Consider the following 16,600-nt stretch of genomic DNA (forward strand, 5'->3'; position numbering starts at 1 on the left):
TCAAGAATATATATACTTTATGGGGTCGGAAATGCTTCCTTCTACCTATTACATACTTTCCGAGGAATCTAGTAAACCCTTTTACTCCAAGAGTAACGGGTATAGCTACCATTCTATATCACACTCAGCTGCCTATGTATATATAAGTACTCCCCTATGGGGTTTTCGGGGTCCTGCGGAAAAGCCTTTGGTGATAATCAATCAATAGCCAGACGACATCCGAGATAATCTCAATTATTTATGCCGTTACTTACGACGAACACCAGGCACACCCAAAAGTGCCAGAGACAAACCCGAATAAACATCCAACGTCAAGCCCGAAATGACTTTATAATCTTATTAAATTTTAATCTTCCAATCAGCTAAGGACGCACCCTTTGTCGAGCCCACGAAATTATGCTGGGAAAAGTTACAGCCGCAAAAAATAAAAAGGGAAACCCCAAAAAAAAGAAAAGAAAGGGGGATTCCGATGGCGGGTAAAACAACCTGTTCGATTGTGTTTTTTTTTTTCCTTTGGGGTAAAAGAGGCCGTCAAACTTTTCCAATTGCTGTTAACAAAACAGAAATCAAAATTGATGGCCAACTTTTGATTAGTTTCCCATTTTTAGGCCTGCATTCGGTTGTCGATTGTCGCTGAATTTTCCTCGCCAGGTGTTTGTGGAGCCGCCTAATTGAAAAGCCAACTGCTGTCCGCTGTCCGAATGGCGAAACTGAAAATCCCCGGACCAAAATATTCCGGCAACGGCAACGGTACGTTAAGCGCCACAAAAAGAAAATTGTTCCAGCTGCATTTGCATTTGTTGCAAAAGTTTTCTGGCCCTAAATTGCTGATCAAAAGTTTTTCGGGGCTACAAAATGCATTGAAAGAAAATCTCAGTGGTTTCGGACACGAAATTTTTGACCTATAAAAGAAATGCCAGGCATAGTAAATCATTTTTGAAACACTTGCGTTCATTGTAATTATACCCGTTACTCGTAGAGTAAAAGGGTATACTAGATTCGTCGGAAAGTATGTAACAGGCAGAAGGAAGCGTTTCCGACCCCACAAAGTATATATATTCTTGATCAGGATCACTAGCCGAGTCGATCTAGCCATGTCCGTCTGTCCGTCTGTCCGTCTGTCCGTCTGTCCGTCTGTCCGTCTGTCCGTCTGTCCGTATGAACGCTGAGATCTCGGAAACTATGAGAGTTACAATACTGGGATTAGGCACGCAGATTCCTGAGATTCCTGCGCAGCGCAAGTTTGTTTCAGCACAGTGCCACGCCCACTCTAACGCCCACAAACCGCCCAAAACTGTGGCTCCTACAGTTTTGATGCTAGAATAAAAATTTTAACTGAAATGTATTGTTCTCATCAATACCTATCGATTGACCCAAAAAAAAGTTTGCCACGCCCACTTTAACGCCCACAAACCGCGAAAACCTGTGACGCCCACAATTTTCATGCTAGATAAAAAATTTTAACTGAAATGTATTGGTCTCGTCGATACCTATCGATTGATCCAAAAAAAAATTTGCCACGCCCACTCTAACGCCCATAACGCTTAAATCTGTATACCGCCGGTAGGTGGCGCATTTTAATCTCGCTTTGCTGCTTGCATAGCTCCATATAGCTGAGTAACGGGTATCTGATAGTCGAGGTACTCGACTATAGCGTTCTTCCTTGTTTTTGTATGATTAAACAAAAAAGATTATACCTTACATTAACCCGTAAAATATGCTCCTTTGTTAATCTATATTTGTTTATATAGTCTTAGTTTTGCAATCATTATAACAATACAAATTAATAAACAAAATAAATAACCTTTATAATCTATATTTTTATAATCATATCTATAAATGTTTAAAAATTATGTACTGTTGATCAAAATATTTACTTTGAATTGTAAATTAAAATTTTTAAATTGAAATTATAAAGAATTATTTCACTAGTATATAAAATAGTTACCCCTAAGCTAAAAAAGTTTGTTAGATATTCCTAAACAAATATTTATTTTAAAGTGTGGGTAGAAGGAAGCGTTTCCGACACTATAAAATATATATATTCTTGATCAGTATAAGCCATATCGATCTGGCCATGTTCGTCTGTCCGTATAAATGCTGGGATTTCGGAAACTTTAAAGGCTACAAGGCTGGGATTTGGCATGCAGATTCTTGAGGTTCTTGCGCAGCACAAGTTTATCTCAGCAGGGTGTCACGCCCTCTTTAACGCCCACAAACACCCATAACGCTAAGAAAAGTGTAAATCGGACATTGTTCTGATCATCAATACCCATATATGTACATGTCGAAATTGTTTAAATCGGACCATCATTTAAAAATTTATAAGCAAACAAAGGGTGCAATCTCGGAAACATTCGATTTGATGCATGCATATCTCCATCTCTCTCGCACTCCCTTTAGCTGAGTAACGGGTATCTAATAGTCAAAAAGTTCAAAAAATTAACTTAATGGTATATAGTTGCTTTTGTTTTTATAGTTAATATGTTTAGAAGGAATATCAACATATATGGTTCTGCGATTTTAAATTTGGAGCTGTTTTAACATTAACACAAGCTGAAATAATGATTAAATTCGTCGACCTTGATGCAGAATTTATAAGTATATATAAAAATTAAAAATACCCATATTAAAAAGACAATCTTATCTTGGTTTATTTAGATTGTACAATGTACATATATGAAACAATTAAATGTGTCATTATCAATAAATACACGTATTTCTTTGATTTCAGCTTAGTTTCGAGTTGGAGCTGCTAACGTCCACAATGAAAACGCGGTTTTTAGTAACTATAATGTTTCTTTTCCTTCAGAAAGGACATTCTGTTTTTGGTGCAACACATATAGAAATCTCACACGAGTCAATTGGTCAGAATGCTAAAACCGATTGCGACGATTATTTGTTTTCGATTTTTAAGCCTCTTCTCAATCATTTTGAACATCTGGAAACGGCAGTCAATGAAAATGATGAACTGAAAAGGCAGGTAAATACTATGAGAGAGACTGTTAAGGATCTGCAAAGTCAAATCAAAATTAATGAAGAGCATATAAATGCGAAAGAAGAAGCTCTCAAGGGTCAGCGTGAGAACCTTCAAAATAGAGATAAACAAATCTCGGACCTAAATACTATGAGAGAGACTGTTAAGGACCTGCAAAGTCAAATCAAAATTAATGAAGAGCATATAAATGCGAAAGAAGAAGCTCTCAAGGGTCAGCGTGAGAACCTTCAAAATAGAGATGAACAAATCTCGGACCTACGAAATCATATTAAATCACTCGAGAACACTCTATCAGAACGTTCTAATCAGCTTTTGGAGTGCCGTAAAACTGAAGCAAATTTTCCCGACTCAGGTCCCAGTGGCAGTCCCAATGGGATTTACCAAATAAAAATCCAGGGGATGGATCCATTTAAGGTGCCTTGTGTGTCCTCTCCTTCTGGCTGGACGGTAATTCTCAGACGTTTCGACGGATCAGAGGACTTCAATCGAACCTGGACTGATTATAAAAATGGATTTGGGAGTGTCAGTGGTGAGTTCTTCCTGGGGCTGGAAAAAATACATCGGATGACAGCGGCTCGACCCCACGAACTCTACATTAAGCTCGGGAAGGTTGATGGATCCACCAGCTACGCTAAATACGATCATTTCCTTATTGGAACCGAAAAAGAACTCTATGAGCTGAAGAAGCTGGGAGCATATTCTGGTGAAGCCGGAGACTCTCTTATAAAGCACCTTAACAAAAAGTTTACTACATTTGATCGGGATAATGACGATCATGACTTAAATTGCGCCGTTTATCGTGGTGGTTGGTGGTATTTTAAGTGTGCTCAAAGGTAAGCATGTTGAATTAAAATAAATGTAAATTGTATTTCAATAATTACTTCAAATTACAGTGCACTGAATGGAAAATACCATAAAGATGGCCGTGATGTTTCAAAGTACGGAATTATTTGGGGCTCATGGCATAACTACAACTATACGATCTCGCTAACCTTCGCTGAAATGATGATAAGGCCTAAATCACTATAAGGTGTAAATTGTGCTTATGTATAAGCATAACATTTAAATTAAAACATAATTACAAAGTTGGTTCAAAATTTAAATTGCGTAAATCCAATCTAATTATTTTTCAAATTACTTGAAATTACTTGTGGTAACGCTAAGTAACGTAAAAATAAAGGATTTAAATGATGAAAATAAATTCCTCCCAATTAAAAGTTAATTATTTTTGAGTTGCGAAAAAAATGACCGCAATGTTCCAATAGAAATAAATAAACTTTGAATGCTTCACAAAAATCTGTAATTGTTTAAAAATATAATTTTTTGTTTGCCGTGTGCCTCGTGGCCGGGGAACTCCCTTCAGTCCGCCCAGGCAATTGAGTTGCCAGTTGCTACTGAAATCAAGTGAAATCACAGCTGGAAGTGAACATCGCACTTGCTGCAGTTTGCTGGGCAAATGTTGATTAAAATATAATTGGATTCTAATTAATGCTAATTGATTTGTGCGACATGTGCCGGTGTCGGGGATCCGAGACATGCCAAGCAACAGGGATTGCAACCCATTCCCGGGGCTTAAGTATCCATGTCCTTGGATTGCGGATTATGGAGCACCCACACAAATGCGAATACCGCAGGCAGGACCTCACACAGATACGCACGCAGTATCTGTGTGCTGGAGGACAAACAGTTGCAGTTACCAACACATGCACGCCCATCATGTCAAAAGGACAAACTTTCGACCACACACGCACACCACACTCTCAAGCAAACGCACACACAAGCAAATTCGTGGGCTGGCCAACCAATTAAGCTCTGTCAAATTGTTTGGCATTTGAAATGCAGTCGGAAAATGGGTGGAAACGGAAATGGTGGCCACTGCACTGATGACATTCCACACACCTTTCCCAGCTTTTCACTTTTTTATGATAGTTTTCCACCTGACTGCATAGTTGAAATTTCTTTTGGGCACAATTGGCCACAAGTAACAGCGTTTTTACATTATTATCTGCATTTTAAAGTTGCAAATTTGTATTACCCAACAAAAAATGTTTTAAAAACCTGAAAAATGTTGCTTAGCTTTTAAAATAGTTGCAAAATTAACTTTGATAAAACTAAAAAATAAATAAAAATCTAGTCAGCATTTCTCTTAGTTAAAAAATAACTCGTTATCAAAATATTTCACCCCTAAACAGTGAATTATTTTATTTCTTATCAAACAAGAAACAGAAAACAACAATTCATTAATGGCACTTAGTATTAATAAAAGTATTTACAACTATTATATTAAATTTTCGGTATAGGTGGTTTCAAATTTAAGCTTTAATGTTACTTATTTACATATAATAAAACTTCAACCATATTTTTAGAACGTTGAACACCTTAAAAGTTTTTAAAGTTTTCGTAGATATTCCTGTCTAGTTAAACGACAATAGAATTTCCACACGTTATTCGGTGTAACACCTTGTCAGTCATAAAACTTAGTGATTTTTCATTAAACACTTTTCACACCATGCTTTTCCCATTTTCCGCTCCAAAAGCGGCTCAAAAGAGGTCCGTGGATCTTTCTGAAACGCGCTGCGGTTTCAGCTTTGTAAATTGCAGGAGGTGAGCTATCGTTTTAGTTATTAACCAAAGAATTAAACGAAGTCCTTTCGCCCTAGGAATGCTGATCTATTGGCCCAAGGCTATGAGCCGCCGAAGGCTATCCGCACGGGCACCTCCATTGTGGGCATTATCTATAAGGATGGCGTTATCCTGGGCGCCGATACTCGCGCCACCGAAGGACCCATTGTCTCCGACAAGAACTGCTCCAAAATTCACCATCTCCAGGATCACATATAGTAAGTAGCAGATTATATTATAAGTAGTGATTGTACGGGAAAAGTGTGTAACAAATAGAAGAAAGCGTTTTCAACCACATGATCGATTTTGTAGTGTCAATAATTTTGTTTTGATTATTAATATATGTACATCAACCCATCCATTTTTTAAATTGGACCATACATTTAACGCTAGGTGGCGCCAGTTTGGAAATTTAAATTCTGTTGCTCTGGCAACCACATTTTTGAAGCTAGAGAGTTAAAATGTTTTATAGTGCCTATGAACCCCAGTTTCAGATTTTAGTCAAATCTACTTCTCTGCGGTTTTTCGATTATAGTTTAGCCAAATCAAGGCGCACAATAAAACGACCGACTGTTTTGAGCAGCTTGCTACAAATGCAATCGATCCCCATCACTTTAAGGAACATTTATTTTTTGACCCATTTTCGCATTTTTTATAAGGGGGTACATCAGTTATTTTTGGGATTCAGATTTTGGTCAAAAATACTCATTTTAAGTGGTTTTTCAGTCGTAGCTTAGCCAAATCAAGGCGTACAGCTAAAAGACCGACTGTTTTGAGCAGCTTGCTACAAATGCTACCGATCCCTATCACTTTAAGGAATATTTATTTTTTGTCCCATTTTCGCATTTTTTTTAAGGGGGTACATCAGTTACTTTTGGGATTCATTAGTTATTTTTGCGATTCAGATTTTGGTCAAAAATACCAATTTTTAAGTGGTTTTTTTAGGTCGTAGTTTAGCCAAATCAAGGCGTACAGCAAAAAGACCGACTGTTTTGAGCAGCTTGCTACAAATGCTATCGATCCCTATCACTTTAAGGAACATTTATTTTTTGACCCATTTTCGCATTTTTTATAAGGGGTTACATCGGCTTTTTTTGGATTTCAGATTTTGGTCAAAATACTGATTTTTTAGTGGTTTTTCAGTCGCAGATTAGCCAAATCAAGGCGTACAGCAAAAAGACCGACTGTTTTGAGCAGCTTGTTACAAATGCTATCGATCCATATCACTTTAAGTAACATTTATTTTTTGACCAATTTTCGCATTTTTTATAAGGGGGTACATCAGTTATTTTTGGGATTCAGATTTTGGTCAAGAATACTAATTTTTTTAGTGGTTCTTCAGTCGTAGTTTACCCAAATCAAGGCGTACAGCTAAAAGAACGACTGTTTTGAGCAGATTGTTACAAATGCTGTCGATCCCTATCACTTTAAGGAACATCTATTTTTTGACCCATTTTCGCATTTTTTATAAGGGGGTAGGTTTTTTTTTAAAATTTTGATTTTGGTCAAAAATACTCATTTTTAAGTGGTTTTTGGGTCGTAGTTTAGCCAAATCAAGGCTTACAGCAAAAAGACCGACTGTTTTGAGCAGCATAGAGCATTTATTTATTGACCCATTCTCGCATTTTTTATAAGGGGTTAACCCAGACACTCACTGATAATCCTGCGAAGTGAACGATGTAACAATATAGATGACATGCTCTTGTCGCATCAGGAGCTTTAACTCAAATAGCTTTAGCACATAAAAATCCAAGGGATGCACTTTGTTAACCATAAGCTTGATACATCCTTAAGCATGGAGCTTTGATTGTACATCAACCATTTCAGTTGCTGTGGAGCTGGCACCGCTGCCGACACGGAGATGATGACCCTGACGACCTCCGCGGAGCTGGATATGCACCAGCTGAACACCGGGAGGCAGGTGCCGGTGGTCTGCGCCAGCATGCTGCTCCGCCGAACCCTCTTCCGCTACCAGGGTCACATCGGGGCCGCCCTGGTGATGGGCGGGGTGGACAGGACCGGTCCCCAGATCTACTGCATCTATCCGTGCGGGTCCAACGACAAGATCCCCTATGCGGCCATGGGTTCGGGCACTCTGGCCGCGATGTCTGTGCTGGAACACGGCTGGAGACCCGACTTGGACCGGGACCAGGGCAAGCAGCTGGTCCGCGAGGCCATCTCGGCGGGCGTGTTCAACGATCTGGGCTCCGGTTCCAACATAGATCTCTGTGTGATCACCAAGAAGGGGGCGGAGTACCTGAGAACGGACACGATTGCCAGCGAGAAGGGTGAAAGGTTGGGCAAATACGGCATAAAACCCAATACCACCATGGTGACCTCCACGTCGGTGCTGAGTCTTCTGGTCACCGATGAGCGAACCTTCGGAGTTTCCCCATTTGCTTCGAAATCAGCCGTGGATCAGGATCAAAAGCCGGGCACCAGTGGCGTCCAAAGGGCTGATCCCAAGGAGAAGGTGGACCCATCCGAAGGATCCCAGAAAAAATCACTGTAGATAGTTTAGCATTTTCATTTAAATTCCAGAAAATTAACCGTTAACAAGCCACTTGACTACACATAAATGTAAATGCATTTGCAAAACGCAGAGATTCCTCTGGAATTCTTTCATCATGTTGTTGGTCCTGCGGGTCTGATGCCTGGAACATCAACCATTTTTCCTCGGCGAATAGAAGAATGGATGGGGCTGTTGTATAGGAAATGCCTACTAGCACACTGGGAAAAAATGAGCAATTTGCTTAGGTATTTATTCTAAAATAAATGGAGCACATTTCTGAATAAAGCAATAAAAATGTGTATAGAAAAATTTTAATTAAAGTTTTTCTCTAATAAGTATAAACATAAGATTATTAAGTCTATTAAAACCAAAATAAAATTATTCAAACCTTTATGAACATGAGTTTTTTTGAGTGCAAATGGACTCGAAATGGATCTGAATAGAACAAATACAAGCAAAATAGTTTTAAATTTAAAGCTTATCTCTTAATATAAATATACGAATAAATATCCCAACAAGAAAACACCCATAATTTATATTTGTCTCAATAAACACCACTGTTTTTCTGAGTGTATCCGGACTCGAAATGGAGCTGGTCCTGCCGCAAGAACTCCCATGGTGCGTGGCCCAGCATTCAGCTCGAAAATTGTTTGAATCCCTTGCCATTCCTAATGGTTGGGCGTGGGACTCCCCTCGTCCTGGCAAATATCCGGGGAGTCCTTCTGGCGGAGAATGCAGTGAAAGGATTCGGAGGCCAGGTGTTTGTCTGCCTGCAAACGGGATCTAACTTCACTAGCATCCCATCAGGCGATGAACTGCGAGGACGTGTAAATAAGGCCAGGAATTCGAGATGGGTGTACAGGATACGGGAGCTGGGATTCGAGACTCCTGGACTCGGGACTTGGGAACTCTGTTGGAGACCAGCATCATTATAAGATTAAATCGCAAGTCCACTCCACACATCCAAAGGTGACTTTGATTTTGTTTTGTCGACTGTTTGCCTCGGCTACCTTTGGCTTTCCCCAACCATGCACAGGTGCTCCAGAACGCCCATCTGTTGTCTGTCGCTGAACCTTTGACCCCCCAGAAATAACCACCCCCCCCCCCCCTAAACCCAGCCACCCACTTTCTGCCCCAAGCTCCACATGTGTGCAGATTTTAAATTAGATTTCTGTGTGCACTCCCAGCTTCCTTGCCATTCCCCCCCACCTCCCATGGCCACCTTACTTTCTTTTCCCGGCGCAAAGCCCGGTTATTGCGGATTCCATGTGGTCCTGAATCTCCAAGAGAGTCCCGCTTACAGAGTATTCGAGGATAATCTCGTTTACTTGATGGAACTATTTTATCATGGAATTGGCTGAACCCAAATTGAGTTAGACGATGACCGGCATGTTTAACGCAATTATTTTCTGAGGGCTTATTTATTTCTCTAGAAATGTTTTTGGTAAGAGAATAGTTCTTTATTTTAGATTTAAAACTCAGTTAAGGCTACAAGAATAGATAACAAAATCAATAGCCCTAAAGGTACTATTGATGGGTTTAAAGTTTAGCAAATATAGGTGGTACGAGTATCATTCAGCAAAATATTATATTTTTGCTTGCAGCTTGTAGCATTTTTCAAGATTAATATTTTCTTTATATATTATATTATTATATGTGCTATTATTTTTTCAACATTATGCTCCGTTTCATTTTAAAAGCAGTACAATTTACGATGTATTTTTCTATAAGTACTAAGATTACACATTTATTTTTAATTTTCTTGGTTTTTCTCATAGGTCATTTATTATTTTGTTGTTATATAATTTTTTGAATAGTATCGATAAAATCACTTTTGATAGAAATTAACCACTATCAATGTTTTCCCAACTCTAATGGCTACATTCTTATCCTAATTTCATGTTGTATTTTATGTTTTTTTAACTATGGACAATGTATGTTCCTTAGAACCTTACTCTTTTCTTATGATTTCCTACCATCCATTTCCCGGTTTGCCCTTCCATCTAGTCACCCATTAGTTTATCCAACCGAAGGGTTTTCCATTCAATCTGCTATCCATCAATCCACCCATTCATCCATTCATCCATCCATCCATCCATTCTGACCTGTGATCTCTGCTGGTTGAATGACCCCGGCAATCCTTTTTCGCTACCGCCATCCTTCATAGTCCTTCATAGCACCTGCGATGAGGGTCCGAGCTTGGGATTACATTTATTATTTATTTACGGGCACTTGGCTTCCCGATGGCCAGGAAGCAGTGTTCCGGAGGACCGTCTGGCTGCTGCTGACCTAGGCGCACTAATTGAATCACAATAGGAGGTGTGGTGGTGGTGGTGATGGTGATGGTCGAGCAGTACTCCAGCAGGAGTTCCATGTCAGAGGTTCGTGTCTTTGTGGCTCCTCTGGGCCTCCGCCTCCTCCTCCGCCGCCTTCTCCTTTCCCCCACACCAGCCGGAAAATGCGTCAAGTGCAATTTAATTTAAATCGTGCGTAGCCAAGGGCAACGGGAGCAGGAACAGGAGCAGGAGCATCAAGGATATCGGTGTTGGGGGTCACCACAGATCCCGATCCCTGTCCCCCGGGCCATTCGAGTCAGTCGTTTCATATCCTGTTGTTTATGGCCACACACATACACGCATCCTTAAGGTGGGATCATGCAGCACAGGAGCAGCAGGAGGAGCAGAAGGAGCAGAAGGAGCAGAAGGAGCAGGACCTGGCTGATGGGCCACGTGGGAGTCAAAGGTCAGTGCGGAAAGTGCCTGCGAATCGAAGGCCCAAAAGCAGACGAATGTCCTGCGCTGGGAAATGGGAAATGTGCCAACGGATGCGGACGAGGATATTGACAGCCGGGCAATAAAAACGAAAACGGCGACAACAGCAGCAGCAACAGCAACAGCAACAGTAGCAACATCAACAACAGCAACAGCAGCAACATAAACACGAGCAACAATCAACCCAAAGGATGCGTGAACATTTCTTATTTATGCAACACCCATGCAAATGAGCAGGCCATATATGTAAATATGTATATACGGTATATATATTTGTTACATATGTACCTATATGCAATATAAAAACAAGGGAGAACGCTATAGTCGAGTACCTTGACTATCAGATACCCGTTACTCAGCTAAATGGAGATATGCAAGCAGCAAAGCGAGATTAAAATGCGCCACCTACCGGCGGTATACAGATTTAAGCGTTATGGGCGTTAGAGTGGGCGTGGCAAATTTTTTTTTGGATCAATCGATAGGTATTGACGAGACCAATACATTTCAGTTAAAAATTTTTATCTAGCATGAAAATTGTGGGCGTCACAGGGTTTTGCGGTTTGTGGGCGTTAAAGTGGGCGTGGCAAACTTTTTTTTGGGTCAATCGATAGGTATTGATGAGAACATTACATTTCAGTTAAAATTTTCTATCTAGCATCAAAACTGTAGGAGCCACAGTTTTGGGCGGTTTGTGGGCGTTAGAGTGGGCGTGGCAGTCTACTGAAACAAACTTGCGCTGCGTAGGAAGCTCAGGAATCTGCACGCCAAATCTCAATAGCCTAGCTCCCATAGTTTCCGAGATCTCAGCGTTCATCCGGACAGACGGACAGACGGACAGACGGTCAGACGGACAGACGGACAGACGGACAGACGGACAGACGGACAGACGGACATGGCTAGATCGACTCGGCTAGTGATCCTGATCAAGAATATATATACTTTATGGGGTCGGAAACGCTTCCTTCTGCCTGTTACATACTTTCCGACGAATCTAGTATACCCTTTTACTCTACGAGTAACGGGTATAACAAGAATCGGACGTTAAGCCTTTGGTATTCATACCACAAGGCTCTTATTACTTTTTTTACACTTTTCATTTTGCAAATAAAAATATTTAACACTTAAAATAAAATGAAGAACAATATACCAATTAAAAAATATTGTGAAATTACAAAAATGCAATCTACTGTTAAGAACAGATTAATTAAGATGATTAATTATGGGAACCATGATGAAAATGTGAATATTTCTTTAATTAATTAATTTCTTTCATTTTTACATTTTTTACATTCTGAAGTTCTCTTTTTAATAACATACCAGTACTTATGAATGTATTTAATGTAACAGAATCAAAGTTTTTGGGATTTTTTAAAATATATACAAATATTTTGTTAGCCTAAGTATCTTTTATTTTAAAATGGATTTAGCGTTGTTTTTCTTGTAATAAAGTTATTTATTTTAGGTATTATAAAACCTAATTTTAAAATTTTTAAAAAAATGTTGTGTTTTTATATTTTTGGTGATGTTTTTTATTTAATAATTTTAAATTATGAATGTAATTTATCAAAATATGTATAATTTTCAAGAGGAATAGCTGAAGTTTATTTACTATTCAACTACCACTACTTATAATAAAACTGTTAGTCCTTAGATATTTTATATGCACTTAATTTTATTGAACCAAGATTTTTGAATTTAAAAAAAAGTAAACAATTTTTTTTGTTCAAAATATCTTTAATTTGTAAAGCGAATTTCTGAAGTTTATTTTTGTTATTCAAGTACCATTATTTGGGCCCGAAAAGTTGTGATGCGATGGCAGGCAGCCAGTGTGCTCCAGTTTTGGCTGATGTCATCCAGAATCCCATTACGGACCCCGCTCCTTTGATCTGATGCCGCAATCAGGCTGCTGATTCTTTGCCAGCGAAACTTCTTCATGTCCTTTTTCCTTCGCTGCTCTTCTGTATTTTTTTGGGATTTTTTTTTTATAGAGGGGGTAGAAAGGAGAAACTTGTGTTGCCGCACTTTTGTTACTTGTTACTGGTTCCTTGGCCAGTTTGCTTTTGGCCGGCAGCAAAGTTTGCACGCGGCCATTTAGCATCATCGCTGGAGGGGGCTTACAGAGGGGTAAAAGTAAAGGGTGGAGTTGGGAAAAATGCATGCCACGTCAGATGGCCCCGGCTCAAAAAGGACGTGCTTCACAGCTTAAACAGCCCGGCCCGGCCCGGCCACGCCCCCTTCTTTCTGGTGGGCGTTTGGGCGGACGTGCCCCTCGACCAGTGGGCGTGGCAGCGGCATAATCATATATGTATGTAGCCTGAAAAGCGAGCAGAAGCGGCTTCATTATCGACAGCTGCAGCTGCTGCAGTGTCTAATTAGCGCGTCCAACGCGTCGTATGCGCAATGAATAATTGTCGGTTACCTAGCCGCTAAGCCAACCCACCGACCAACCACCCATCCACCCACCGAACCACCCATAAAACCACCCAAAAGGGCCTACTGCGGTTGCAACTGGTCGGCAAAATGGTCTCAGGGGTGAGTTATTATAACCACATGCGCACAAAAAAAAAATGTTATGGCTAAAAATTAACCATTAAAGATAGTTAAACTGTAAAAATGGTTAACAACTTTTAACAATAGTGCTTTCGTTAATAGTTAATGGTAGAACTACCATAAAAAATAAAGTTAACCATTACAGATAGTTTGATACTATAAAAAAGGTTAACTATTAAAATAGTGACGAGTATTTTATTGTGACTTTTGTTACTATTTTCCAGTAAAACTACTACATTACAAAACTGTTAAATGGTTAACAACTATTAACAATAATGCTTTTGTTACTAGTTAATAGTAAAACTTCCATAAAATGATAAGTTGGGCGTATTTTGTTACGGCTAAAAATTGACCATTGCAGGTAGTTATGATACTATAAAAAAGGTTAAGTATTAAAATAGTGACGAGTATTTTATTTGGCTTTTGTTACTATTTTCCAGAAAACTCTACAAAATGGTAAAACAATTTTAGGGGTAAAATGTCCAAATACGGATAGTTACGTAACTGTAAGAAAATGTAACAGCTGTTAAAAATATTGTTACTTTGGTTACTATTTTATGGTAAAACTACCGCAAAATGCTAAATTGTGTGCATTTTGTTGCTTAGAGAGTTACTATTTCGTTGGTCTGGGACTATTTAACTATTATACTAGTTCATTTTATCAAAAAGTTTTCTTTTGTGTGTAAGACCTGGATACAGTTGCAGATAGAGATTTTGGTCCTGCACGTGCCCCATACGGAATCACATGGATCGAAGCCGAGCGACCCAACTATTTTGGCCAGCCAGTCACGCGCCAAGGACCGACACTTATTACATAATATCCAAGAGCACCGACTGGCAAATTGTCCAAAGCTTCAGATGAAAACGAAACCTTTGCCGGACTTCTTATATTTATTTTTAGTAGTATTTGAAATGATTAAATGAACTTGAAGATTTTCTTTAATTTTTTATATTTTTTTAAAGTAAGGGATTTTATTTTCAGGAGAAAAGCGCCCTCAAAATGTTAAAGACTTTTAAAATTGTTTTCTAATACAATTATTATTTTCATATTAAAACTCTTGGCTGTCTTAGACTCTGAAACACACACATATATGTATATGGCAAATTAATTTTGCAATCAAATCACAAAGCAATCGAGCAACTTTGCAGCTTAATTTACCTAGGTACTTTGGGATTGCGGCTGCTCATTAGTGATTATTAATTAGGGATTTATTCGCCGTAATCCACAGCTGAGAACCCGGTTCTCGGCACCTGGCATGTGGAGTGGTCCTCGGAGCCCAAAAGTTGTCATGGCAACAATCCACATGCTCACCCACCTAATTCCATCCTAAGGACCGCACAAGTACGCATAACAACAATTGAATTTTCAGTTAACATCACTAATTAGTCTCAAGACACTTAAGGCGCAGGCAATATGTGGATTAATACTTACACTTCAGAAAAAAGTCATTTGCTGTTTAAGAAATGTACATGATAGTTACTAAATATTCGGAAACAAGGCAGGTTTAACTATATAATGGCGACTAAATTACATTAAAAATGCCTTAATTGAAAGGAATATTCAAGTGTTTATGTTTTATTAATGTAGGATACATAAAGATAGATCTAGACCAAGTATTATACAACGTTTGAATTGAAGAAAAACTGTATTGTATAATTTCAAAAAATTAAAAAGTCTTAAATAGCATTACAAATACCTAATTTAAAAGGAATAAAAACTATGTGTACTTTATAAATATTTCATAAATATTAATAGACCTGTGATCAACATTTAAAGTATTTAAAATTTAAAATGTCTGTTCTCAAAAAAACTAATTTAATACTGTGGAAAAAAGCTATTGTAAATGGCGTTACAATTACCAGATTTAAAAGTCATAAATAAATAGATGTATATTTATAAACATTACATAAATATTCAAAGCCCTTCGATTAAATGCATTATACAACGTTTTATTTAAAGAACAATTTTGTTTACTTCAAAATACCTTTATTAGAATCTGTGGGCAGTGAAACAAGTTAGATTAAGACTAATGATCTAAGAAGTCTAATACATACTAATACCGAAACACAAAAGTTGCTACACTTTACCTTCCCATAGATTGCGACATTGTAAGGGCTATTACGAGTATACATAGTTGCGATAAGGAATTGATAACCGTTTTGGGGTTTTGGGGTGTGTTATGGCTCTATGGTAAAACGATAAGATTATAAGGTTCCCTGGTAACAGGGTTCTGTTTTTTTAGAGTTGCAGCACGAAGGTCTGGACACTTTCATGGGGCGGCGGTGGACGGATGACCTGCTGGCCACTGGCGTCCAGGTGGTCCTCGTACCGCAGGGTGTTGACCAGTTGATAGCCCAGCCGCTGGACGAGACGGGCGGAGAAGACGCTGGTGCAGTCGACGCAGACGAGGGGATGGCCCAGATCCCTGGCCCGCTGGGCGACGGCGGTCATGAGGCGGGCGCCCAGGTTGCGACCCCGCTGCTCCTTATCCACACCCAGGGCGTGGACGTGCAGGCTGCTGGGCACATTGAACCGCCTGCAGACATCCGAGGCGGACTCCACGGCGCTGAGCAGATGGAGTATGCGTCCCCACTTGCTGCCGGCATGCTTCTTGGCCTCCTCGGCCAAGTGCTCCGGCTCATGGATATCCTTGGGTCCCGCCACCACGGCACCCACTATCCGGCCATCCAGGAAGGCCATGAAGCAAGTGCCAAATGGCACATTGGACAGCAGGAACTCCTTATCCGCTGTTTCCGGTTCCGGGGGACTTGTGCCCACCGTGAGGGGCTCCTCGGGGTAATAGTGGGTCAGCAGGAAGGTCATCATATCGCCCGCATCCTCAGGGGACACCTGGCGCACCTCAATATCAGACGGTTCCGGGTGTTCCATTCTTACTTGTAGATACTTATTGTTTACGGATCTCTATGATCAGCAATCCAAACACGTGGAGACTCGAAACCAAACTGATTGTCAGCTGCGCAAGACCGGGTGCTTTTACAATCAGATGGTTTGTTTGTGGATGGAATTTCGGATGTGGAACCCAAGCTCTGGAGAGTGGATCGTTCGATCGTTGAGATAGGTCGGGATTATGTGGATGGTAAAGCACAGACTGAATGCCCTCTATACATTTCTTTCTATATTTTGTT

The 16,600-nt window shown here is 39.7% G+C and overlaps 3 protein-coding genes across 3 annotated transcripts; 2 read left to right on the forward strand and 1 right to left on the reverse strand.

The window, feature by feature from the left end:
* The first annotated feature begins 2,748 nt into the window (after positions 1 to 2,748).
* LOC108011106 (fibrinogen-like protein 1) lies at positions 2,749 to 4,229 on the forward strand. Its single transcript, XM_017076178.4, has 2 exons — positions 2,749 to 3,831; positions 3,892 to 4,229. Exons 1-2 carry the CDS (start codon positions 2,768 to 2,770, stop codon positions 4,025 to 4,027), a joined length of 1,200 nt encoding a protein of 399 aa, XP_016931667.4. The 5' UTR covers positions 2,749 to 2,767; the 3' UTR covers positions 4,028 to 4,229.
* Positions 4,230 to 5,405: 1,176 nt separating this feature from the next.
* On the forward strand, positions 5,406 to 8,301 carry Prosbeta2R1 (Proteasome beta2 subunit-related 1). Its single transcript, XM_017076196.4, has 3 exons — positions 5,406 to 5,602; positions 5,659 to 5,838; positions 7,448 to 8,301. The coding sequence occupies exons 1-3, from the start codon at positions 5,508 to 5,510 to the stop codon at positions 8,130 to 8,132; spliced, it is 960 nt and encodes a 319-aa protein (XP_016931685.2). The 5' UTR covers positions 5,406 to 5,507; the 3' UTR covers positions 8,133 to 8,301.
* Positions 8,302 to 15,418: 7,117 nt separating this feature from the next.
* AgmNAT (Agmatine N-acetyltransferase) lies at positions 15,419 to 16,426 on the reverse strand. The gene has a single exon (XM_017076195.4). It carries the CDS (start codon positions 16,341 to 16,343, stop codon positions 15,693 to 15,695), a length of 651 nt encoding a protein of 216 aa, XP_016931684.2. The 5' UTR covers positions 16,344 to 16,426; the 3' UTR covers positions 15,419 to 15,692.
* Positions 16,427 to 16,600: the final 174 nt, after the last annotated feature.

This window comes from Drosophila suzukii, chromosome X (genome assembly GCF_043229965.1).
Source record: "Drosophila suzukii chromosome X, CBGP_Dsuzu_IsoJpt1.0, whole genome shotgun sequence".
Classification (NCBI taxonomy): domain Eukaryota; kingdom Metazoa; phylum Arthropoda; class Insecta; order Diptera; family Drosophilidae; genus Drosophila; species Drosophila suzukii.

Excerpts from the sequence above, each read along its gene's own strand:
- LOC108011106 (XM_017076178.4), top strand. The coding sequence starts at position 2,768 with ATGAAAACGCGGTTTTTAGTAACTATAATGTTTCTTTTCCTTCAGAAA. Across the intron at positions 3,832-3,891 it reads TATTTTAAGTGTGCTCAAAG|TGCACTGAATGGAAAATACC; the intron begins GTAAGCATGTTG and ends TTCAAATTACAG.
- Prosbeta2R1 (XM_017076196.4), top strand. The coding sequence starts at position 5,508 with ATGCTTTTCCCATTTTCCGCTCCAAAAGCGGCTCAAAAGAGGTCCGTG. Across the intron at positions 5,603-5,658 it reads AGCTTTGTAAATTGCAGGAG|GAATGCTGATCTATTGGCCC; the intron begins GTGAGCTATCGT and ends CTTTCGCCCTAG. Across the intron at positions 5,839-7,447 it reads CATCTCCAGGATCACATATA|TTGCTGTGGAGCTGGCACCG; the intron begins GTAAGTAGCAGA and ends CAACCATTTCAG.
- AgmNAT (XM_017076195.4), bottom strand. The coding sequence starts at position 16,343 with ATGGAACACCCGGAACCGTCTGATATTGAGGTGCGCCAGGTGTCCCCT.